Source organism: Cibotium barometz, chromosome 19, assembly GCF_041138505.1.
Source record: "Cibotium barometz isolate CiBa-2024 chromosome 19, ASM4113850v1, whole genome shotgun sequence".
In the NCBI taxonomy this organism is placed as follows: domain Eukaryota; kingdom Viridiplantae; phylum Streptophyta; class Polypodiopsida; order Cyatheales; family Cibotiaceae; genus Cibotium; species Cibotium barometz.
In genome coordinates, this window is record NC_141064.1 from 22,468,663 (window position 1) to 22,495,985 (window position 27,323).

Consider the following 27,323-nt stretch of genomic DNA (forward strand, 5'->3'; position numbering starts at 1 on the left):
CACATGACAGATTGTTAAAAATAAATAAAAAATGTTGGGGTTGACGAGAGCTTGCCTGTACACCACCACACACACACAGCTTGAACCACACACGTGAAAGAGAGCTAGTTGCTAGAAAGTACTCTTATGATAATCATAGTACAAAAGTACTATGAGTACAAGATATAGCCTAGGGCAAAGTGCCCAACACACATAAGTGTGTTCACACGGGGAAAAAACCTGTGTCCAGCCATAGGGAAAAAGTGCCCATGAGTAAGCTGTGTTCACACCTGAACTAGCCGGGAGTGGTCATGACCAACAAACCCCCCTCAAGTGAATTGTGTGAACGGAGACAGGGTGTAGCAGGCTACCCTGGTAGAGATTGTAAGCTCAAAGTTTTGCGGAAAACTTCAAACTTTTCCCTCGAAAGAGGCTTTGTAAACCCATCTGCTATATTGGCATGTGTAGACACATAAGCCAAGTCAATCTCTCCTGCATGGAGCCTTTCCCTGACATAATGATAGTGAACCTCAATATGGTTTGTGCGGGCATGAAATACTAGGTTTCGTGCAACTGCCAAAGCACTGTGACTGTCAGTGTAAATGGTGGTAGGAGACTGTTGTCCAACACCAAGATCGGCTAAAAGGCGTCGTAGCCAAACACATTTCACTATAGCTGTAAAGGCTACCATGTATTAAGCTTCACAGCTAGAAGTGGCCACTGTAGGCTGCTTCTTACTGAGCCATGAAATGCATGAGTCACCAAGAAGAAAACAGTTACCACTGGTTGACCCCATGTCTGTGACATCAAATGCGTGCTGCAAATCAGCTTTAAAAGCTGAAATATCACCCTCTTTAGGGCCAGTGACGAGCATGTCATCCACATAAAGAATAAGGATGAGAACATTGCTCCCAATGTGGCATACATAAAGTGTACTCTCAGCTGAACTATTCTGAAACCCTTTGGCAATCAAGTATGCATGAATTTTGTTGTACCAAGCACGAGCAGCCTGTGTAAGACCTTACAGTGCTCATGTAAACGGCATACTTTACTTTCTGCACCTTTTTGAACAAAGCGAGGAGGCTGAGATACATAAACTTCCTCCTGCAAATCGCCGTTCAAAAAGGCAGTTTTGACATCCAACTAATGTACATGCCATTGTTTGTGTGCAGCCAATGCAATAACAGTACGTATGGTAGTCATACGTGAAGTGGGAGCAAAGGTCTCCTCATAGTCAATGCCCTCACATTAGGCATACCCTTTGGCGACCAAGCGAGCCTTATGGCGATCAACTGAACCATTAGGCTTACGCTTTAGCTTGAAAACCCATTTTGTGCCAATAGCACGCTTGCCAGGAGGCAAGTCACATAACTCCCAAGTACCATTTTTGTCAATGGAGTCCAACTCCGAACACATGGTTGCCACCCAATTGTCATCCTCCAATGCATCAACATGAGAAATAGGTACCTCATTACAAGCGGTGGCAACAAGAACTGTATCCACATAATGTGAAGATGCATGGCGAGAAGCAGCACGTGTACGACCTGGCATAAATGTAGACTGTTTGCTATCACGCAAAGTCTCAACCAGCCATCTAGGAACAGTTTTTGACTTCCTAGTATCTGCATCTTCTTCTGCCAATGCATCACCCATGGTATCCTAATCAATTTGAGGCATTTCAGGATCAATTTGGGGCAAATTTTGCTGTTGATTTTGCTGATTGTTAGTAGGCATAGGTGGCTATAAATGAGCTGAAACTGGCTCTACATTATCCACATTGGAATTGATCAAAGGCAACAAAGTATCAAACACATCTTCCGGCCCAATAGATGGCTGTCTGGTACATGAGACAAGTGGTTGAGATGCATATTCAAAGATAACATCTCTTGACACAATAATCTCGCCTGTATTAGGCACATAGAGTATGTATCCCTTACTCTCAGTACTATAACCAATGAAAATGCATTTGATTGCTTTTGCATCAAGCTTATGTTTTTGTTGTGTGGGCACATGCATATATGCCAAACACCCAAAGACTCTCGTATGAGTCACCACTGGAATCCTGCATTCCATGCCTCATATGAATGGGAGAATGAATTAGGGTTAGAGTTTCATGTGGGAGACATACACAGAGAAGAAGGGAGAGAGAGAGAGAGAGAGTTGTGGAGATAAGTCAACTCAAGCATTGAGTGTGTGACTCCCCTATCACACATGTATATTGCACTAGTACACATAGTGCACTTAGTACATTAAAAGTACTAAGTGTACTATGTACTATAACTTATGGGCTTGTACACACTACAAGGATGGACATAATGCCTTTACCCCAACAACCTCCCACTTAAAGGCAAAGTGCCCTTAAATGAAGGAAAAGAAAAATCAGCATGTACATGATAATATACAAGGCCATATCAAGGCTGAAACTGGCCTCATCCAATGCCCATCAAGTGTCTGCAATGAGCAAACCGCTCCGGAGGCAAACTCTTTGTCAACAGATCAGCCGGGTTGTCATCCGTATGAATCTTAACAAGCTGAATCTGCTTGTTCTCTATCACCTCTCTGATGAAGTGATACTTCACATCCACATGCTTCGTCTTTGCATGAAAGACAGGGTTCTTTGCCAACTGGATGGCACTCTGACTGTCACAATGCAACAATGGAATATCACCTGTATAGCCCAAATCAACCACTAACCGAGATAGCCATAATGCCTCCTTGCAAGCCTCTGTGGTGGCTGCAATATACTTTGCCAATGTATTCCTTCTGAGACAAATACAACACATGCTGATTTCTGTCCCGAAGTATCCGCATACCCAAAATGTGATTTGCATCACCCAAATCCTTCATATCAAAGGTTTGATGCAGCCTCTTCTTCAAGGCATCCATCTCTTTACGAGATTTCCCGGCAATCAACATATCATCAACATACAAGATGAGGATCAATAGACTGCCATCCAAAGCTTTCTTGGTGTATAAGCAATGATCTCTTTTCACTTCTGCTGAAATCTTGGGATTTCATGAATGTATCAAATATATGATACCATTCCCTTGGCGCCTGTTTGAGCCCATAAAGACTCTTTTTCAGCTTGCATACAAGCTTCTCCTTTCCATTCACTGCATAACCCTCTGGCTGTTGCATATATATCTCCTCATGGAGATCACCGTGAAAAAAAGCAGTCTTCACATCCATCTGAATCAAATCCAGATCATCATGAGCAACCAAAGCTAATACAGCTCTAAGTGTGGTCATTTTGACCACTGGAGAGAAGATCTCATCAAAGTCCACACCATATTCCTGCTTGACGCCCTTAGCCACTAACCTGGCTTTGTATCTTGGCTTTGCATCAGGTGCAACTTTGAGCCTGTAAACCCACTTGCATGGCAAAACCTTCTTGCCTGTAGGCAAATGCACCAACTTCCATGTTCCATTTTTGTGCACAGTGTCCATCTCTGACTTCATGGCACGCTCCCAAAGAGCCTTGTCTGCCCTCTGTAAAGCCTCCTTATAACATGAGGGCTCCCCACAGTCAATGAGCATCAAGTAGTCAACCCCTGGAACAAACCTGTCAGGGGCTCTGGAGGGTCTTGTGGATCTCCGTACCCAATGACCATCATTTGCAGGTTGCTGTCCAGCCTGCATATCACCTATTGGTGGCTCCTGTTCCATGCCATAAGGTTGAAAAATCATGCCCGGTATCTCCTCTAACTGTGGTATATCCATAGGGATATCTTCTGCCATCTCTGGCTGTCCATTTGGACCATTTTCAGCACCATTTAAGGGCTGGTTTTGCTGCTGTAATGGCTAATTTACAGCCCTTGGTTGTTGTCCATGATGTCCATCATCATCAAAGATGACTCTGCCAAGCTCCTGTTGCCTTGCAGGCTCCTTATACATGCATGTTTCATCAAAAATGACATCATTGCTGCGTATAATCTTTCTATTCACTGGATCCCAAAGTCTATACCCCATTTCACCTCTGTCACCATATCCTAGGAATATGCATTTGTGAGACTTAGGATCAAGTTTGGTGCGCATTTCCCTGCGTATGTGCACGTACGCAACGCAACCAAACACTCTCAAGTACTTGTATGACGGAGGCTTCCCTGTCCATACTTCCTCTGGCACTTTTCCACCAAGCCTCGTGTTAGGTGACCTGTTTATAAGATGAACGGCTGTCATAACAGCTTCAGCCCAAAAACCATGAGGTAATGCAGCATGTGACAACATAGAACGGACCTTCTCCTGAATGGTCCTGTTCATCCTCTCTGCTGTCCCGTTTTGTGGAGGATCATAAGGAGTAGAGAGCTCCCTCTTGATGCCTTTAGCATCACAAAAGTCCTGAAACTGTTTGGACATATACTCTCCACCATTGTCGGAACGCAAAGCCTTCAGTGTTTTGCCAGTTTGATTCTCAACAAGAGCAACAAACTTCTCAAACACTGAGAAAGTATCACTCTTCAAACGAAGAGGATAAACCCACACCTTGCGTGTGGCATCATCAATAAAAGACACAAAATATTTTGCCCCTCCCAAAGAAAGCTGAGGCATCTCACATACATCTGTATGCACAAGCTCTAACTGAGCATCTTTCTGTCCAAGAGCTTTCTTGTGGGGGCACTGGAGTTGCCTGCCATATATACAATGCTCACAAAACTGAAAACTTGAAAACTTTAGAGAAGGCAAGTAACCCAAACGAGACAATTGCTCCATTCCCTTGACACTCATGTGTCCCAACCGGCTATGCCACATAGAGATTTCCGGCAGCTCGGTTGCATTTACATTAGCATGGTGACAAACACCTGCATGCATGAAGTAAAGAGTGTCCACCTTAGAGCCTCTAGCAACAACCGGTGAGCCCTTACTAATCTTCCACTTTCCACGACCAAATGTGGTAACATAATCAGCATCATCAAGCTGTCCAGTAGAAAGCAGGTTCTTCTTGATCTCAGGCACATGCCTGACATCATGGAGCATAAGCTGTGAGCCATCTGAAAACACGAGCCTCACATCACCTCTGCCAAGAATCTTGCATGCATGGTTATCACCCAAATAAACTACTCCTTCATTGCCAGCAGTATACCTGACAAACAAGTCTCTGCAACCTGTGACATGAAAGGAGGCACCTGAATCAATGATCCATGAGTGCATACCATGACCATCTCCTGTAAGAAGTGAACGGGCATCAAGTGAAGACGTGAATAGGACCTCATCCTCACTGTCACCTGCATGGGACACATTGATTTCTTCAATCTTGACTCCACTTTTGCCCTTTGGCTTTACATCTTTGGCTTCATCTTTGTCTTTGTCTTTGCCTTTTCCCTTTTCCTTTTGATCATTTTTCCATTTGTAGCATTGCTTTTTGATGTGTCCCTTCTTGCCACAATAATGGCATTCCAAGTCCTTTTTGGAGTGAGACTTGCTCCTTCCCCGTTCTCGGCTTTTTCCCCTTTGCTGGGATCTCCCACGTGCATTCTTTGCATTGGACTTTCCAACAGAGTTGTTTTTCCTGTTCATCTCCTCTTGAAGGAGAGCACCCTCAACATCTGCATATGACAGCATAGCATTCGAATTGCTAGTGGATGTCCTGAATGTGTCCCAACTCTCTAGCAAAGTGCATAAGAGAAAGGTGGCTTTGAACTCATCGTCCATTGCCAACTGATCAAAGAGGAATAGAAAGCTGAATACTGAGAGGATAGATAAGACAGCAGGGTGATGGCCATGTCCTCTGATAATATCTCCTTCCCAACCTAAAGAACCTCCTACTGAAGAGCCTGGCGGAATAGAAAGCTGAATACTGAGAGAATAGATGAGACAGCAGGGTGATGGCCATGTCCTCTGATGATATCTCCTTCCCAACCTAAAGAACCTCCTACTGAAGAGCCTGGAGTTTGTTGATGTGCTCCCGCATCGCGAAGCCTTTGCAGGATTCATCACTCGCATCTGCACTTCCAAGGAAACTCTCTTCATGGGTGATACCCAATTGTACAGAGAGGCCAAGTGCTGCCAAATCCCTCAAGCCAGCGTCATGTGTTTGATATGATTGATCACTTGGGGTGTGCAGTCAAGAAAGATGAAAGAGCACACACGAGCATTGACACGATCCCACAACTGTGGACTAGGCCTCCCGCTCTTTGATTGATAGTGAAGAGTCCTCCTCCGCCGGATTTAGCCTTGAAACACCAATCGTGACGAAGTCAACCAAATCATAAGATTCCAAAAAACACTCCATCATCACCTTCCAAATGCCATAGTTGTTCCCGTCCAATTGTCAGTCCATCGGGAGCGTCGGGAGGGTGGCGATCTTCGCAGGTTTCTCCGCTATCTCGAGAAAATTTGCCATCTCGGGGGTTCACGTGCTCTTGTGAAGGGAGGGTGGGTGGGAAAAATTTTAGAAGAGGATGCGGTTTCTTGCAAGGTGGCTGTCCAACAATGACGCCCACCTTCTACCCGCTTCTCCACGTCCTGTACAGCCAAATACTCTCCAATCAGCACCAAAAAACAGCAACCCTACAAGCTCTCACCATCTCCAAAGCTTCAAGCCACCTGAGGCTCTGATACCATATCAAAAGGTCCAACGGAAATGAGAAAGCACCTGGTAAAATTGGCCTTATTTGAAAAGAATTTTATTGTAAAAAGTAAAAAGAGGAAAGCAAAGAAAAAAAAAAGTAAAGCAAAAGCATAGATAGCTTTTTGGGCAAAAAGCAGGACACCCCCCCCACAAGTATGTGACATGTGAGAGATTGACCATCGTAAACACAACCTTAGGCTAGCCGCTAACTAAACTGCACTTAATGATGCTTAAGAGATAGACAAATAGTGTCAATGCAATGCAATGCAGCTATATTAAATGAATGGGTTACAATGAGATCTAAATAGATCTATGATGCTGTCCTAGATGAAGATCCCTCTCGGGATGAGAGGGATATGGTGAATGCTGATGATGACTGTTCCCTGCTCTAATGTTGAGGACCACCCTTCGATGCCGGCTTCCCTCTCTGTAGGAGGTAGGAATGATGACTTGAGTGCTGAATATGCTGCCTATGGTGCTGAATATGCTGATTTGATGACTATTTGCTGGATGAACTGCTGTTCCACTGACTTTCCCTTGTCTCCTGGGAAGGAAACGCTGAAGGGAATGCTTGGAACTAATGCGATGCTGTCTGTATGCTGAAACGCATGCTATCTGTATGCTGAAACGCTGATGTACTGATGCTGAACTGATGCTCTCCTTGTTGCCTGGGAAGGAAATGCTGAGGAGATGGATGATCTATGAACTGAACTGAGATTTGCTGGAAGATATGCTGGACTGAATGGATGCGCTTCTATATATATGTGAACATGGCTGCTGGTCGATCAGTTTGCTGCAGTCGGCCAGCCCCCCAGATGCTCACGACTTGTCATAAATGCCTAGAAGGCTGTCGGCTGCCCATACCATGCTGTCGGCTGGTGCTAATGTGCTGTCGGTTGGTGCTAACAACCCCGACCTGATGCAAATGAATGCCTTACATGGTCATTAAGACTAAGGTGCTGATGTTGGTGCTGAAACACCCCCATATACATGCTTATGCTGATATATGCATGAATAATACTTAGATGTCCTGATTAATGCTTGATGATGCCATGCCACTTGTACACTTGATGGGTGTGCACGTGACAAAGTATAAAATAAGCATGAACCTATCTTGATCTTCGTCATCAATCCAAGCGTGGGGTTTTATTTCATCGTCACCTCCTACTCAAGAACGTCGTTGTGCCACTGCCTGCGCCACGTCATCAATCAGCGATACTACTGTACGGATCCATACAGTTCATATGGAACTGCACTGCCTGCTGAACTGCGCGGACTGAATCAGTGCCGCCACCTAATCCGCCCCTGGTGTTTTGCGTCGTACGACTACTGCTGTGCTGCTAATCTGGCCGCCACACTGCCTGCTCTGCTGATCTGGCCGACTAGTTTGTTGCTCTGCTGATCTGGTCCGTATGCTAACTGTACGACCTTTGTGGACTGTTTTTGCATCGGATTGGGCATTAAACCTACTGTTGAAAATCATAACCTTCTTCATCTACTCATATCACTTGTGTACCTTGTCTACAAGCTTGGCATACATTAGATTTGGTACTAGCCCGGTGAAAGGTCTTGTGGGCCATCCCCGTGGTGTGCTCGGCAACAGGATCTCGTGCCTCAACATCCACTTTGACATTGGTTTCTACATTGGCATATTTGTTTGCTTTTGTATTCATTGATGTATTGATCCTGGCTTCCCAGCCCGTGGATTGTTCCTAAATAAAATCCTGAAAGGGAGCGGGCCCTATTCCTCGCTTAGTGTGTGTCCTGTGCAAAGTTCTCTAACCCTACTCTCTCTCTATTCTTCTCTCTTTTGGATACATTGTGGAATCTGTCATAGCACGCTCCACTGGGCTTACAGTGGTATCAGAACAAGATTTCTCTCCAGAAATCTTTCTTGGGGTGAGGGAACAATTATGAGGCCGATCCAGAGCCATGTTGAGAGTAGAGGGCAACCAAGGACCTAATGAAGGGAACAATTATGAGGCCGATCCAGGACTTCAGGATGGGAACAACTATGATGGCAACCAAGGTCTTCGATCCATTACTCATGAGACTGCGGCCATGTCGTCAGAAGCGTACAACGATTTTTCAGCAATTCAGGTGTTTGCTCAGGGATGAAGAATTCCTTGCTTGGAGAGCCACAAGGGAACACGGCAAAAGAAGGGCTCAAATGTTTGAAGACTTCATCAAGGATAGAGCCACCAAAGCAGGAGTTGAAGCTGCCAAAGCCTATCTTCATGCCTAAGGAATCACCATTGCAGAAGGATCTAGAGCCACCAGGTCTGCTTCCCGCGGAGGAGACAAGGAGGCTACTCCTAGGCGTGCTCTTGCAGATGCAGCCTCTTCAGGACAAGCAAGAGAAAGGAAAGCAAAGGAGCCTACAACAACCGGCAAAGTGGACTTCAAGCCAAGAGAGAAGAGTGTCAAGTTCGATGCTTTCTATGGTAAGCAGGATACTCAAAAAGCCTTATCTTTTATTAAGCAATTTGATGCCGCTTTTGGAAGAGAGGACTTCTCCGAAAAGTCCAAGCTTCACATGGTTCGCATGCACTTGAAGAATGCCTCCTTGAATTGGTGGCTAAAGGTGGTACAAGAAGGGACTGAGCCAAAGACATGGACCGACTTCAAGGTTATGTTCAACAAGAAGTTCCTACCAGCAACCTTTGAAGCGGATGTGCAAAAAGAGTGGGATGAGGTAAAGCAGAAAGTCGGTGAGAATGTGCAACTTATCTTAACAACTTTTCAGCCGTTTCATTGAAGTTTACTTCTTATAATCCTATTCCACCGCTAATGGAAATGTGTAAGTTTGTGAATGGACATCAACCTAAGCTTATGCAAGCACTGTATATGGCTGGTCCGAAATCTTTGGAGGAAGCCCGAGACAAAGCTTTGCAAGCTGAGGCTTTGCACATGCCTTGGATGGTGAGCAAGACGAAGAATGACAACCAGGATCCACCTCAAAAGAAGAAGTTTAAAGTCGGATCCCAATCGAGAACTGAGCCTCAAGATAAGAAGGATATGAGTCGGGACAAACCTCCACTCTTTCAAAGGAAATTATCCCACAAGCAACTTGAGGAATATGTCAAGGAAGGGAAGTGTTTTCAATGTGGACAAAAGGAACACATGGCTGCAAAATGTCCCAACAAGCCAAAACAATAAAGCAATTTATTTCCTCATACTTCATTTATGTCAGGGATCCTAAGGAATCCGAGAGTGAGGAATAACTCTTGATCATGGAAGGAAAGATTTCCTAAAGAAGTATGAAGATTGTTTTACAGATTCTCTACCAGGAGAGTTACCTCCAGAGACACCGGAAGATCATCAGATTGACATCATGCTAGGAAGTTCACCTCCCAATCGGCCTCCTTATCAGGTGAGTCAAGCACAACTAGAGGAGATTTTGAAGCAAGCGAATGAGTTATTGAAGAAGGATTTGATTAGACCTAGTTCATCACCCTTTTGTTCTCCAATTTTATTGGTTCAAAAAAAGAATGGTTCTTGGCGTATGTGCATTGATTACAAGGCCCTTAACAAGATCACTATGAAGATCAGGTTTCCTATTCCTAGGATTGATGACATCCTAGATAAATTGGATGGAGCCACCTTCTTTAGCACGATGAGTGGTTACCATCAAGTCAGGATTGTTCCAGAGGACATTCACAAGACCGCATATAGGACAACATTTGCACTTTATGAGTATTTGGTGATGCCTTTTGGTCTTACCAATGCCCCGGCTATCATCAACCAAATGATGGAAAGAATCTTTCGACCACACAGAAGGTTTGTTGCTACTTTCTTTGATGATATTATTGTGCGTTCTAAAAATGAGGAAGAGCATTGAAAGCACTTGGATATTATGTTCCAAGAACTGTGGAAGCACAGGTTGTATGTGAATGGCAAGAAGAGAGAGTTCTTTTTTTCAAAAATTCACTACTTGGACCACACAGTGTCCAAGGAAGGGGTCAACATGGATCCATACAAGGTCAAGGCTATTATGGAATGGCCAAAGTTGACTAGTGTGCATGCAATTTTTCAAAACATCACTACCCTCAAGGTGCAAGTTGATGAAGACGACATCAGCACTTCTATTCAATATATAAGAGATTCCCAAGTATGCAGAGACCCTCACTGCTCTTAGAGTGGCCCATGAGATGTCATACCAAGATATGGTTGCCATCCTCATTGATGAGAAACGTGGTCTCGAAGTGCTTGCGTATGCTAGATTTGAAGCAGACAAGGCCTTCATGTCAAAGATGAAAGGCAAGGGCAAACCAAGCAAGATCAGAAAGTGCACTTCCTACAATAATCTTGGTCACTCTGAAGATTGGTGCTATAAGCGGATGGCCAAAGAGCAAGCTGAAGATCATGCAAATCTCATAGGAGAAGAAGATGAAGACGAAGATGTACAAGAGACATCCATAGCACCGGAGAGAGATTATGATTGGGCTTTCTGAATTTTCTACTTCGTATGTGTCTAGGGTTCTCTACCCGGGTTGTCCCCCAAAATCTGATGTGTGGCACACTATGTTCTTTGTATCATGTGTTACAGTTTAGAGCCCAATTCACCATGGCCATTGAAGGTCTTCTAAAGCGTCGTCACCTTCACTCCGAAGTGAGGTTTGTTGGATATCGGAGTCTAGTCGGTGGGAATGCCCTCTTAGGTGTGAACACCCTCTATATGTGTGTACTTGTTATGAGCATGTGAACACTCCCTATGAGTCATAGGATAAATGGGCCATGTGTCAGTAATATGTGTGTCAAGTATGTGACACGTGTCCAGTTATGTGCCAAAAGATAAGGCTACTCCCTAGCCTACAAAAAGCATCGTACTTGGTGAAGACTTCAATCAATCTAATAATCACTAAGTCATGCTTGAGTCAGACAGCTCCAGAGGGGGGGCGACAGACACAGATTACTACATTTTTTCAGAGATCCATCCCCCTCCCAGTCCCTACACGGCAGGGAATTACTCTCCAGAGAGCAGAGACACTTAGAGCCCGCAGGAGACAGAGGACACCTGGCTTTCGGACACCACGCCTATACCAGAGAGAGATGACAGAGATCAGAGCTCAGTTTCACAGAGAGGGTGCGGAGCGACTGGCTCGCTTCAGAGCACACCCAGGCATGTTCTTCAGGGAGCCAGGGAGCTGTGGACACCCCCTTCACTGATGTATACCATTTTATACCCCCAGTATGGTACAGGATGGAGCTAGCTAGGTTGCATATCATGATTGTATACTCCATGCATATAGCTTTGCATTCTCCTAGTAGTAGAGCTCCATCCCCTACACACCCAGATTCAGCTTTTTTGTTCAGTACTTTTTCATTTTGTTGGGATGACAGAGGATACCCCATACAGGTACTCCGATTTGTCTCATAGGCCGAGTTCAGTCTTTTGGAAGACGTTAATAAAATCTTTCTTTCTTTTTTTCTTTCTTTCTCTCTCTCTCTCTCTCTCACACACACACACGTATGAGGAGATTTCATGGACATTATGTACACATCATTTTGGTCTCATAGACCAATCTACTTCCACATTATATCACACATTCTTCATCATACCGACTGGACTTATTAGGCCAACATCAATCTCCCTTTCAACTGGACTTGGGCCAAAAAATTTCTTAAGTCTAAAACCATTCACTGGTTTCTAAAACTGATTTCTCGACAAGTCAGACAGTAAGAAAGTTCCCTGAACCCAACACCTGATTAATCAAAAATGGACCCACATACCTCAATTTCAGCTTCCTTGGATGTGGACCTAACTTTGAATTATACAACATTACCAAATCTCCCTCCTTCAAACAGCTTGAATTTTATATTCCTATTACCCATGCATGTCTTCTTTTCTGAATCACTTCTAAAATGTAGGTTGATTGTATTCTGTCCGAACCACTTCCAAAATGTAGGATGATTGTATTCTGTCTATAGGATGATTGTATTCTGTCTTGTTGTAATTCCAAAAGCTTTTCCAATTTGCAATCCAATGATTCTTCAGTTGAGAGCTTATATGTTACTGCTACTCTGAGACTAGGTATCAAACATTGGGTCTTTTGAAGACATTAGTATAACTTTCTTTCTCTCTTTCATCTCCCAAAGCTTAGGCTTGTACCTCTATAAACCCTAAATTCAACTGCGGAGGCCAAGCAGTAGGCTGGGGAGAAGTGGATACACTTCTCAACCTGCATCCGAGCTTATTTGGAGAGGCTCCGTGCTCGCACTGACTATGCCTTTACTCCCCTTCGAAACTTGTCCCGAAGATTAGGCGCGCCTTGGGCAGGGCACCATGGAGAGACTGGTTGTGGCATGTCATTTAGCATTTCAACCATGAGGATCGTCTTATGAAATTTTCAAGGGCTTGGAGGCGCCTTTTGCAAAAGGCACAAGTCGATCGTCATGACGGAGCTTCACATAACCATTGTTGTGCTCATGATTCAAGAGCATCACCTCACCACCAGCCGCACCCATCGTTGTGGGAAGATTGTTCTCGGCAGGAGCCTTACCTACTGATCCCTTCCTTTTGGACCCCCCTTGGGAGCCAGGGTGGAGCATGCATCTCAGTGGAGGAGTCCATGACTTCCCAGGTGGTGGCCAGGAAGACCAGACTTGGCCCTCCTCAACATCTATGCTCCCAATGGAGCAGTGGACCACACCGCCTTCTGGATTCAAGTGCGCCGAGGTCAAGGTCAACTCGCTATAGATGCCTGGTGCATGGTAGAATATTCCGACGTGTTTGCAAGCACAGAGGACTGCAGCACAGCAACCCAGATCCCACCATTTTAGGACCCCAAGTGCTCCACATAGGAGAAGCTTGCTTTCCACATCAGAGGCCAAGATACCTGGCACCTCCCGGAGTTTGGTCAGATGCCTCACAGCCTCTCCTTCTCCCACTCTAACCACGAGGTGAACACCCCTATCATCTTTCCCCGCCTGCACCGCTTCTATGTAGCTGACTGGGGCTACAATAGAGGCACCATGGTAGGGATCGTCAACGTCACCACTCTTTCTAACCATGCCCCTGTGATTCTTCATTTGGCCGACCCTTCGCACCAACACTACCAGCAGTCAGCCCATATCTGGACCTCCTTCTACAGGATCCCACCATTGTGAGACGGATTGAGGAGCTATGGGCCATTTACTCCCCCCCCCCCCCCCCCCCCCCCCCCCCCCCCCCCCCCCCACACCCCCAGGGTGCCGCAGAGACCCCAGAACCACGCTCTCCAGGAAGTTAGCCGCTTCCTCCAGGCAGTAGCCCAGAAGCGACTCAATGTTCTCAGAGAGAGCGAGAAAGAGGCCCCCGCCCGCAGCCTTGCCTCCCTATCATCTTGCCCCGCCTGCACCGCTTCTATGTAGCTGACTGAGGCTACAATAGAGGCGTGCATCATCATGGCACCACTCTTTCTAACCATGCCCCGGTGATTCTTCATTTGGCCGACCCTTGGCACAAGACCACCAGCAGTCAGCGCATATCTGGACCTCCTTCTACAGGATCCCACCATTGTAAGGTGGATCAAGGAGCTATGGGCCATTTACTCCCCCCCCCCATCCTCCAGAGTGCCGCACAGACCCCAGAACCGCGCTCTCCAGGAGGTTAGCCGCTTCCTCCAGGCAGCAGCCCAGGAGCGACCCAATTCTCTCAGAGAGCGAGAAAGAGGCCCGCACCCACGGCCTTGCCTCCCTTCAACGTCTTCAGGAGCAGACCCCAGATAGCCCTCGGGTTGGAGCCCAGCTTGAAACAGCCTTTACCACACTCATATCCTTGGAGAAGCAGAGTGGAGTACAAATACCACGCTCGTGACTCCTTTTGGTCCTTGGGCATACAGGGGCGGAAGTGGCACATGGACCGCCCCCCACCCCCCCCCCCCTCCTTTTAAGGTCATGAGCATCACATCCTGGCGCTTATGGCTTTGAGAGAACAGACCCTTGGTACATGTTCAGTGGGACCCCCGCAAGTGGAACTGGCACGACCCACCGCCTCTCCCGACGACCCCCCCCCCCAATCCAATTCTTCAAGTACTCGGCCAGATTGGGGTACAATAAGTGACTAATGCATGATTACCTTGTCAAATACTAGCTTCCAATCCATCATTGATGCTCATGTAGTTGATCATCTGGATATCTCTCCTCATCTCCATCCAAGCACCATTCTTCAGGTAAACTGCACACACGGATCTGAAGGGCCCTCAACTGTCTCAATTCATTTTCCTCAACTTTGACTTTTACTTCGGATTTGATGTGTTCTATCAAATCTTCCTTGACAACCGTCTTGATGCCACCAAGGTCTCGTGAAAGTCTTCCTTCATCTCTTCTTTCACCTTTGCAACAATTTCTTCTATATGCAGGGCTTCAATTGTGGAGCTCGGTTTGTTTTCCAAGGTCACAAGACAATCCTCCACTTCATGAAGCCGCCAGGGTTCCCTTTTTGGAGAGTGACAAAGAGAGTTAGAGTGAGAGAGAAAAAAAGAAATACTTTATTAGCCTCTACTAAAGACTCAAAGGGTCTTTGAGAGTGAGAGTGAGAAAGAAATAATTAATTAATTAATTTTATTAACGTCCAGTAAAGAGTCAAAGGGTCTTTGACACCAAAAGGTAGTACATATGATGAAGTCATAAAACATGGGAAAAAAAAGGACCTCCCTATCTAGTAAAATGGAGCCCACATGCTACGTGGATCCTGTAAGTACAAAGAGACAAGTATGTACTATAATGTATCGTCCTTTCCTACGACCGAACACTATGACTCAATGTCCACCTCTTGTGGCGGCATCACTCTTATGGCACTAGAGGATGTCCTCAATCTAAAGCTGATAAGATAAATGAGGAGGTCTCACTAGATGGCCGGTGCCCTCCCTTTGAGGACTCCGTGTGTGCATGGGACCAGCACATTTAGGGCTCAGATATACTCTCCCAATGAGATCGAGTGTGAGGCTGGTGCCAACTCCTCCGCTTTGTGCCAGCCATAGCTGCAATCTACTCCGCCAGCATACAGATTGAAGCTACTGATTGGTCACTATAATTCATGCTAAAAGCTGACAACTGTGGATCAGCAAGATATCCAAAACTGACCCTTTCCTCTTCATTTAAAATTATTCTTTTGGCATAGCACTAAGGTTTCTCTAATTCATCAAAGAATTATGATAAATAAGAAGAATGGACACCAATTCTTGCAGCTACAGGACAGAAGATCTGATTGGCCCTTGTAAGGTTCTTCCATAACTTAAATTATAGAGGCTTTCGTGATGTGTGGTAAAGAACAAAAACAAAGAGGTGGGGCACAAGATGCTAGAGAAAAGTCAATTACATTAGAAAAATTTCATGGGAGGCCTCAAAAATTCAAAACCTTAGTGAAGTGCATATAAACTTCAACGTGATTATTTGGTTCAGCAGCTTAACTAAATGACAAGGAGTTACCATCCTCAAAAAAACACGTAGGCAGCACCGAAAGCAGAAGCAGTGTTGGTAGATAGATCCTGTTGGATAAGTGGTAAACTCGTCAACATCTTCCATCCTTGGACAGCAACACAAAGCTCCCATTTCCTTCACACCCTTTGATGTCCAATGGCGATACTCTAGATGTTTCAATAATGCCTCGTACAGATTTCAATATTCACTTTACCAACTATACGCACATCATAATAATGCATTAGCAGTTACACAAGCAGAGCAATGGCAAAAACCTTAGAAAAGAACTGTCACAAAAAATATCAACCAAAACAACCTTCAGTAGAGCACCATGACAACTTAATCACAGAATTATATTATCCAGGTTCGCTCCCAGAAGGAAGCAACGACCATCATGGAGTTATAAAACTTCATCGTCATCTAAGTTGAAACTTGAGTTCAGTAGGACAAATCATTCTCAATGTTGTCGCACAACATGTTGAATACACTAATATAATAGTAAGCCAAATTGTAATAGAGCAACAAAAGGGCTTAAGGTTGCCAAAAAAAAAAAAGATACTTTCTACTACCACTCCAAGAAGCGACTACCAGAAGACGGGAGAAAAAAAATGAAGCTACCTAAATAAAGGGTTTTTACTAAAAAGAATGGTTGTCGCTACTAGCTGAAGATATGTTGAGAAATTGTGATTCAGATTTGGATTGCACAGGGTTGCCCCGTTGTTCAAGCTCCATGTTGGTTTGTAGATTGAAGATAAACATGTGCATTGTGTCCACAAGGGCTTTTGTCGAATAAGTCTTGCATTTTGTTGCGTGTATTAACTTCAGGATAGACCACATGGCTTCAACCCAGTTCTTTGCCTAAGCCTTAATGTCTAGTGTCTTCAAGTCGAACTATCAAGGACCTTTTTCAAGGTAGAATTGTTTCTCAAGAATACATTGTCTGGAGGCTATGTTCACTAGAAAAGTATGGAAGTACAGGCTTCAAACTTGACAATGACATTTAAAATTTCGTGTAGGTTGATGCCTCCGTCAACTCAATAAATATAAACATTTAAAATTTTATGTAGATTGATGCCTCCCTCAACTCAACAAATATAAACATTTAAGAATTCACTGTGGCCTATTGGCACAATGACAAAAATCAAAGATGCAACATTTAGCCTCACCTGGTTTACACCTCTCTACATAGGTGGTTCAAACACTCCTCTCTAAATGCAATTTATACACTGCCATAACAAGAAATTCGTAAGTAGTTTTCTTTTGCTTCAACACAACTGATTTGAAAGAAAAACATGTCTGCAGTCACACTACATGAATTAGGTCAAAACAGCAACCTTGTAGCTGGGAACTTCAACCAATAGGCCTACTACCTTTGGCTTGGTGATTCTCAAACCACATTGGATTCTTAACCCATTATATCTGAGATCTGAAAAGAACGTACAAGCTTCAGACTTACAAGTTGGCAACTTTGGGACATTTTTTGTCAATTAACAACTAGAACAACAAATCAACAAAGGCATCTTCAAACAAACATCAGGGTTGGTGCAGCCTCCCTGAAATGACCGTTCAAACAAGGCCATTAAGATTTCCACATCACCTAATAGCACAAACACTAGGACTCAAGATGCTAATTTTTAGTCATTTCGCACCCAATTAGAAGAGCCATTCAATTTGATTCTGTTTCTATAAAGCCACCTCATCATACATGCCTGGCAGAAGGCACACCTCAGAAGCCACGTGCATTAACCAGTAGCCCACCTCCTTCCACTTGCTTTTTGTCAGACCACATGGATTTAAAGTGACAATTTTAGCATGCAAAAACTCAATATGAGCCCACTATAGTTCTCAAACTACCAGCGAATCAAACAGGTTCATGCAAGCTCATGCAAAAGCTTAATCTTCACCATAACTCACATGAAAAAAACTCGAGCTCCCTTCGTACACAACTCTCTCAAGAAAGCATTCTCCTTTAAAAAAACTCGAGCTCCCTTCATACACAACTCTCTCAAGAAAGCATTCTCCTTTAAAAAATCACTTAAACCTAGCATGGCATGAGATCGAATAACCACTCGACCATTATATACCAGTTAACCTCGTGCGTGCCCTAAATATGAGCAGATGAGCCGATACCTTATCTTTTGCCCATTTATTGGTCCCTCATGCGTAGGCATCAACAGGCCCTCTCCAGCCAACTTGGCTTCTTGGCCTACGAACCTAGCCTTCCTTAGGTTGTTTGCCTCTAGCCTCCCAAGCCAATGTTTCACCTGTAGATAGATGGAACACCTCGAGAGACCCTGTCCTTGCCATCAGTCGAGGAGGGCACGCCGCACCTCCAATAGCTCCCGCACCCCCCCCCCCGGCACCCCCGGTTCCCAATTCACATCCTCCTCAAGGGTGAGGGCGGGATACTGGCCTCCAGGCACCAGAGCACTAGAACCCGACCTCAGTCGATCCCGGCACAGTGGCCCGAGGAGGAACCACCAACAAACTTCCAGAGCACAGCGTCGCTGCAAAGCACGCCACGATGGCAGGACACAGTTGTGTAAAAGAACCGTTACAAGCATTCATCTCAGCAGTCCCTCAACGGTGATGCCCCCCAAGACTTCCAGAGTAGAGCGTAGCTGCCAAGCGCACCGCGATGGCAGGACACAGTTGTGTCAAAGAACCATTGCAAGCATTTATCTCAGCAGCCCCTCGACAGTGATGCCCCTCCCCCCCAAAAAAAGTACCCTCAAGGAACCCGCCTCTAGCCCCCCCTACCTCGAGACCGCTGCCTCATTAAGACCCCTCTCCATACATTCAAATTCCTGCAAAGCTCTCTGACCCTTTAGAGCCTTCGACGGCCAACCTCAGCACCCCCCCCCCCAAGGCCCTCTTGCCCATCCCCCCCTCCCTGGTACCCCCACCTTCTGCTCTAGCTTTCCCCCCTGCATCTCCCTCCGCTCTGTCTTCATCAAAACCCCGTCACCTCCCTTCCACCTCACCTTCTGCAATTTGAGTTTCAGGTTTAGCGGGCCACATTCTAGCGGGATTTCATTGTCTACCCTCTCTTAGGATGTGACATGATCCTCGGGATCCAGCGGTTTAGACAGTATGCACCCATTCCTGATTGGAGGCAGGACACTTTCACCATCGTTGAAGGCTTTCCTGAGCCTCTCATGATTCGTGAGGATCATGAGCATTCCTAGCATTCCACTCATTTCCCACATTCAGGCCCAAAGAGTGATCAGAAAAGGAGCAGTGTGCGTTACTGTACGTCCGCTCTCAGTCTAATGCAGTTCAAGTAGCACCCGCAAGGGAGCAACGGATGGCTGGTCTTTTGTCTCGATACAGCAACATCATGTTGCGAGACGACCTCCTGCCCACTCTCCCACCCAGTAGACCTGAGGACCATCGCATAGAGTTGGTTCCTCCCTCAGAACCTCCCAGCAAGTTTCCCTACTGCCTTTCTAAGGCATTGGAGAGCGAGCTGGAACAGCAGTTAGCTCAATTACTCCATCCCGGTTTTATCCGACCATCCTCCTCACCATTTGCCGCTCCCATTCTATTTGTCCAAAAGAAAGATAAGTTTGCACAATTATGTGTGGATTACAGGGCGCTCAACAAGCTAACAGTGAAGAATATGTTCCCCATGCCCAGAATAGAGTACATCCTAGAACGACTCAATGGTGCAAAGATTTTTTCTAAGATAGATCTTAAGAGTGGCTACCATCAGGTTCGGATCTTTGAGGCCGACATTCCAAAAACGGCCTTTAGGACCGAGCATGGCCACTACGAATTTGTGGTGATGCCCTTTGGTCTCACCAATGCACCAACGATGTTCAACAAAATGATGTCTCAGGTTTTTCAGGATCTCATTGGCAAATGCGTCTTCATCTTTTTAGATGACATTCTTATCTTCTCAGGGACTGCAGAGCACCATGAGCGGGATTTGGCACAGGTTTTGCAACTCTTGCAGGACAATGAGTTGTTAATCAATGCCAAGAAGAGTGAGTTTGGAGTACAAGAAATCCATTACCTAAGATACATCATCAGTTCTTCAGGTATTAGCCTCGACCCTAAAAAGATACAGGCCATTCTTGGTTGGGATTTTCCCGCTACAGCCCAAGAAATCCGCTCATTTGTGGGTCTTTGTCAGGCCTACAGCACACATATGGACAAGTTTTCTGACCTGACAGCACCTCTTACTGACTTGCTCAAGGGCGTGAAGACTCGTCATCAGAAAGTGTCCATCACGGGCAAGGCTCTAGAGGCATTCCAGGCCATGAAGAAAGTTGCCTCTGAGTCTCCAGTTTTGAAGTTGGCATCATGGGATGATCCTTTCGAGGTGATTACCAATGCCAGTAATCTTGCCATTGGAGCTGTTTTATAGCAAGACGGTAGGCCAGTGGCTCGTTATAGCCGCAAGTTGAATAACGCCGAGAAGAATTATTCGGTGTATGACAAAGAGCTCTTGGGGGTGATGACCGCTCTTAAACATTGGAAGCACTTCGTTTACAGGAGGGACTTCACAGTTAAGACGGATCACCAGGCACTCAAATGGTTGCAAACCATGCCTAGTACTCAATGGAGTGACAAGCAGTCCCGATGGAATCAATTGTTCCAATAGTTTGGGGGAATGATTGAATACATTCCGGGCAAGAATAATCCCGTTGCCGATGCTCTTAGTCGCAAGGGCACTATTCAAACATTGCAAGAGTCCACTGTGCTTGAAATTCAAGGCAAAGACTTAGACAGTATGAAGACACAGTATCCAGATTCGACAGAGTTCGGGACTCAATATTAGTTGGCCCTCAGCTCTGAACCACGCCATTACAATATACAGGATGGTTGGTTGTTTTTCAAGAACCTCCTTTGTATACTCAAAGACAAGTGTCAAGTCCTTCTCCATGATGTCCATGATTCTCTGGTTGGGGGTCATAGGGGTATCAACAGTACCTTGAAGAAGTTAGAGAGGTCATTCTATTGACCTAAGATGTGTCGGGATGTCTACCAACATGTCCAATCATGCTAGATATGTCAGAAGGTGAAAGTTCCTCATACCAAACAAGAAGGATTGCTACAGCCTTTGCCTATTCCTAAGGGACCCTTTCATGACATCAGTATGAACTTCGTAGACCCTCTTCCTGCCTCAGCTGGATCTAGAAACACACAGTGTAATGACCATTGTTGATAGATTCAGTAAGTTTTGCATGCTCATTCCATGCAAGCAAACAGCCACAACCGAGGACATAGCACGCTTATTCATTCGGTTTTGGTACCCCATTGGTGGTTTGCCACGGACTATCACATTAGATAGAGATCCAAAATTTACATTCCACTTTTGGAGAGCATTGTTTGATAATTTTGGGACTAAGTTGCAATTGCCCAGCACATTCCATCCTCAAACAGATGGCCAAAAAGAAATTTACAATCAATTAGCCTTTGACGTTCTTAAATCATACTGCCATGACCAGCAATCGAAATGGGAACAATATCTTCCTTTGGTGCGGGCAATCCTAAAGATACTCACTCATCAAGTATTGGCCGGACGCTGTATGAGGCAGCATTTGGTCACCGGTTCTCCTCTCTTTTGACGAGACAGGTGTCACCATCTCTTAAGGCCAATAAAACAACTGAGACATTCTCGGAAATCAAGGAGTCAGTTAAGGAACGCCTTGCCAAGGCTCAAGAAGCATATACCCGGAAAGCCAACAAATCCAGGCGAGATGTCCACTTTAAGGAAGTGGATTGGGTATATCTCCGCATCATGAAACAACGGCTAAAGCAAGTGGGCAAGCATTGTCCTAAACTCTCATTCTGAAGTTTCGGCCCATTTTCAATCATTCAAAAGTTAAGTGATGTCTCTTTAAAGTTAAAGTTGCCGCAAAGTTGGACTATGCACAATGTCTTTCATGTTTCTTGGTTAAAGCCATATGTACGTCCAACATTACACGATATCTCAAAAGAGCAACAACTAGATATGATTGACGAAGTTGAAGTTATAGCCCCAGAACAGATTCTCCTCCACAGATGGAAGCATAGATCCGGTCGAAGAATACGACAAGTTTAAGGACCACGGAACCCATGAAGCAATTTGGCTTGATGAAGAGTTCTTTCAGGAGTACCCCCACTTGTTGGCGAACTACTTAGAAGCTCTGAACCTGCCGCCAAGTTAAGCAAGAGAGAATGTCACCTGCACCCTGTACTAGGGTACACAGTGACACACTGGCATGATCTTCAGTGCAGCATTTGTACAGAAATAGAACCTTTTCTAGGATTATTTGTCGTACGCCGTGACCCCATTGTGAGCCCTCAATCCAAGGACAGTCAAGCACGAGCTACATAGGTCAGTCTCTAAGCTTTAGGGGTCAGTCAATTGTCAGTCCTCTTAACCCACTTGGAGAAAGGATCATTCAGGAGCATGTATGTGTCAGCCTAAGCTTTAGATGCATGTAGAGCATTGTAGGTGCATCCACATAGTAGGGGGCTAGCCCTAAGGCCAACCCCAAGGCAGCCTCAACTTGGCTAGCCTTGCAAAGGCAGCCAAGGCCTTGCCTCACAATTGAGCAGCACCCGACCAGGTATTGGTGGGCAGCCGACTATGCACATGCACAATCGTGAGCATTTAATGACCAGCCGACAGGGAATATTATACCTGACCAGCATTTTATGCTGTCTGACTGGCATCTTGAAGTCGTGAGGGTATTTTCTTGCAGCCGACTGGTATTTCTTCAGTCGTGGGACTTCTTGCTTCAGTCGACAGCCTCCTAGAGGCAGCCAACTGCTGTTTGAGGGGGTATAAAAGGCATGGCCTTATTCCCACAATGCATATTCAGGTATTCAGCAGATACAACTTCAGTTTGCAGCATCCTACTCATCTCCAGGCAACAAGGAAGATTCCCTTACATCTCAGCCAGCATATGTGCAGTCCTTTAGTCATCTCGACTTGCATCAGTGGCCAAGGAGTGTCTTCAGCAGAGCCTCAAGATAGCTGGATACTCCACCGACATTTGGGCCTCCTCGTCCTTGCATTGGGCATTCATATCATTTGTACTCAGCATTGTACAGCATTTCTCCAAAGAATAATATAAGCAAATACTCTTGCTTGCAGGGGGGGCGGGGGGGGGGGGGCTTCAATGCGTATTGGGACCCAATCCAGTGTCTTCTTCTACATTCTACATTCTCTACTCTCTCCCTGTTCTCTAAAGTTGATGCTACATATTCTCACCACATAAAGGTATAAAGAAGGCCCTGTTTGTTGCGCGTTATCACGATCATCCTCAGTGCATGTAACATGGTACAAAGATAAGAATTTGGGGGAAGCATATCTTGATGGAGGGGCATTCATGTATGGAGCAGTTTGGCTTGACCATAGCAAGAAATTCAGGCTTCAAGATCAGGCTAGCAAATCATCAAAGAGTGAAGTGTCTTGGAATGGTCAAAGACCTGGAGATAAGAGGTCTTTAATGTTAAAGCTCTTGTCAATTTTCATGTTATGCCAACAGGTTTGGGGGCCTTCTGTCAAATCCCCACGAATCCCCTCGTGATCGATCTCGGTTCGAAACTCAAATCCTGCAAACAAACGAACAACAAACAAGCAAGGGGGTGCAGGCCTAACTCACCTCCCAACCATGGCAGCAAGGGCATAACCAAAAACTCATACAACCCAAACGTGGTTCGAAATGCTGTCTTATGCACATCCTCGGGTCTAATACGTATCTGATGGTACCCGCTTTTCAAGTCAATGCGACTAAAAACTGTGGAGCTCCATCTCGCCAAATCTGGTGAAATAAAGTTGGCTCTAGCACCTGTGTCAAAGAATATCAAGGCATTTTGATCTCTCACTTTGCCCCATGCCCTGCACAACTCTGTCTCTTCACCACCTGGCTGTTCCCCAACGAGATCTGGAACTAGCCCTGCAGAAGGTTTTGGTTTCTTTGACTTGGGCTCTCCTTTATTGTCAGAGTCCTTTTGGGACTTTCTCTTGGGACAATTGAATGACATATGCCCCTCTTCAGTATAGTTAAAACATTTCCGAGCATCTCTCAAAGCCTGTCTTTCCTCAGAAGTCCTCTTGGGCATTGGCAACTTCTTATACTTCGTCTCTGAAGACCCTTTAGCATCACGAGAAGCATGCCCAGATTTTTCAGCTTTCTTGCTCAAATTCTTATTGCCTTTAAACCCAGATGATCCTCCAGTGAGTAACGCATTAGCTGTCATAGCATTTTCAATCATCTGTGACATGTTCGTTACTCTTGTCTTGATACAATAATCTCGCACCTCCTTGGGCAGCCCACAACAATACTTCTCTACCTCCTCAGACAATGGCACTGCACGATAAGAAGTCACTGGGAGTAAAGCTTCCCAAAACTTCTTGTTATAATCTTCCAAATTCTCACACTTTGAAGCATCCAACTTGTGCCATGCAGTCATAACATCCACTTCAAATGTAGATGTGAGCCATACGGAAGAAAAGACCTGTTTAAATTGTACCCAAGTAGTGGGTGCTATGTCCTGCAAAAGAAGAGTAGACCACCACTGCAAAGCATTGCCCTTGAGAAAAGTGGCAGCTTTCCTCACCTTAGAGGACTCTGTGTAATTCCCACCAGAAAAAGCAGCATCAAATTGCTGTAAAAAGGTAAGTGCTTTCAATTTATCTTTGGCTCCACTGAATGTATCAAACTTCACTGCAGCTCCCTCTTCCTTGTAATCCTTCGCCTTTCCCATAGGTGTTAGATTATCATATGGAAGTGGCTTCGCAAGATTGTTGCCCCCAACATTCATGCCCATCATCGGGTCAACATTTCCCATTCCCACACCAGGCATACCATACATTCCAGCCATGTTTCCAAACATTCCATTATGCATACCTGGCTGCATACCACCATACATATTGCCTTGCATTCCAGGTTGCATGCCTCCAAACATATTTCCTTGCATACCGGACTGCATACCACCATACATATTCCCCTGCATACCAGGCTGAAAATTAGCTCCAAAAGGCCCGTGCATACCCATGTCTCTCTGAGGGTAACCCCCAGTCATAGATTGGAACACCGAGCCACCACCAAAATAACCTGGATGCATGTTCTGCTGAGGAATTGATGGCTGTCCAAAGAAGGAACTCTGTGAGTTTGCACCATAAGCATGCTGTATGTTCGGAAACTGGCCAAGAGATGGATCCTGTGGGATGGCACCACTATGACCCCGTGGAAGGTTCTTAGAACGAACCTTCTTCTTCTTTTTCTCGGGCTCTGTGCGGGATCTCATAAATTCAGCAAATCTCTCACTCTGAGTGAGCTGCATAAATACATCCATAACACTAGCCAGACGATCTTTGAACCAAGCATCATCATCCTCTTTACCATGTACATCTTCTGGCTGTGTTACATCCTCATATTGCTCAACATCTGCAGCCTGTTCTCCTGCATGAATATCCTCAGATACATCTCTCTCAGGAGAAGTCTCTTGCTCTTCCTCTTCATGATAGAAGTACTCATCCTCTGTATCAGACATGTTTACTGAATTTTTTAGCGATGGCTTTCTTCGAGGCAACCACGAGCTCACCCCCTTCAGAAAGTTGATGATTGGTCCCGGCAACGGAACCTTGAAACCGGCCTCTGGTAGAAACCAAAGTGCGTTGGACTAGCAGTCACCCGTCCACTTGTAGTCTAGATATGAAAACAGAATAGATTGGAGCTAGAGTGCCCAAATCTAAAAACAAAGCGACACCTATTGGCCCCAAAGCTTGGCGCCCCTTGCGGTATTTCTTTATTCAATTTCAAAAGTATGAAAGGCTGAGTACAACAAAATCAGCCAAGAGATTACACCTGTATGTCCAATCTGACAGCCCACAATACCTCTTAGCACAGAGGATTCACACACACAGATCTGTGTCTCAAAGCAACACTCTATGCCTCCCTCTGATCAGCCAAGACCATTAAGCAGGGCAGCCATGAGCTTACATCTGGCATATCTCAAGCACATGATTCAACATTTCAGCTCATACATACATTCACTGTTCAATCTCTGTCTCCACCCTTTTCAATCTGCCATACCCCTCCTCTCACAAGGGGCCAGATAGCTCAAATCTGCAACAAACATAAGGCAATAGAAAGAGAGATAGATGAACAGATGCAAAGCTTACCAAAATCAGCTCGTGGATCTGCACCGGAGGAAGTAACGGTACCAATCTGTACTTGCAAACACTTGTTTCAACAACCCTGCTTCACACGTGAGTGTGCCCTATTCCCGGCCTGCCTTGTGCATAGCACCCTGTACCTCCGTCAACAACAATATTGCGTTTTGCACGCCCTGCTCAGCATCCATTCAGCAGCAGCCCTGCGTTCATAGCCCTCTACACTCCTCGGAGTGCCATCGACACGAGCCTTCGTCACCAACCGTGCCTCTTGCCCCAACTTCGTCCTTGCTTCATTGCCGGTCTACTTCCTCAGGGCACTTCATTAGTATCTCACACAAAGGCCCTCTTGTACTGGATTACATTCACCATTATACATATATTCATTCATCCATTTCATGCTGTGTTGATTTGCTTTGATCTCTCGCACATCAGGTTCTTTCGTCCTTTGCCCTCACCTGGGTGCCCATACATGAACTTCAAACCAGTGAGTTTGTACATGGGCATTTGTGCCAATATTAGGAGAACTAGCTAGCTCACCAACTAGCCATAGCTCCTCTAGGAGCACCCCCTAGCACAGGCTAGACAAGTACCAAGCCAAGCTCTTCAGTCTACTGCCCACTGACTGCCCAAAACCGTGATCTATTCCACAACTATAAGAACGATAATTGCACAAATGGCATGCTGGAGCTAACTCATAGAGAACCTGCAAGGCAGAGAAACAGCATACGTGTCCCTCGAATGGCCAGACTTTTCTTTCACATCCTTAAGGGGTGTTGCACAATCCAGATTCTGCGCCTTCCTTGCACTTCGCACACATCCTTCAGGGGCACAGTGAACCAGCCACATCCGCCCCCAGCTAATCTTTAAGTTTCATTCGTTGCTTATGTAAAAACATGCAACTTCTGATGGAGTCTAAAATGCATATTCAGTCTTTTAAGACCCCTCTCTCTCTCTCTCTCTCTCTCTCTCTCTCTCTCTCTCAGACCACAGATTTGGCATAAGACCTTTATGGTCTTCATTTATGTACTGGGTCTCGTAGGCCATTGTGGCCTTCTGCACACGTTAATAGAAAACTCTCTCTCTCTCCACAGAGTTGATGACATGCCTTTCAAGAGTTCCCTCATATGTGTCACTAGATGCAATGATGACAGACAACTAATCAATGTTCTGAAAAAGTCTTGAATAGCATGGCAAAAACGAGCGTTGAGATAGAAAGAAGAGGCGATGGAAAATGAGAAGTGCAACGGAAA

At 45.4% G+C, this 27,323-nt stretch overlaps 1 protein-coding gene across 3 annotated transcripts in view; it reads right to left on the bottom strand.

Moving 5' to 3' along the window:
* LOC147628356 (E3 ubiquitin-protein ligase At3g02290-like) overlaps positions 1-27,323 on the bottom strand; it is a 110,534-nt gene that overhangs the window by 82,797 nt on the left and 414 nt on the right. Inside the window, exons 2-4 of one of the 3 annotated variants that reach the window (XM_086813446.1) lie at positions 17,321-17,376; positions 17,117-17,176; positions 15,960-16,167 (exon numbers count right to left, since the gene is read on the bottom strand). In XM_086813446.1, coding sequence (XP_086669572.1) covers positions 15,960-16,082 — 123 coding nt within the window. In that variant the 5' untranslated portion in view covers positions 16,083-16,167; positions 17,117-17,176; positions 17,321-17,376. Of the gene's footprint in view, positions 1-15,959; positions 16,168-17,116; positions 17,177-17,284; positions 17,377-27,323 lie in introns of all 3 variants that reach the window. The other 2 variants (XM_086813444.1, XM_086813445.1) reach the window with 2 other exon arrangements.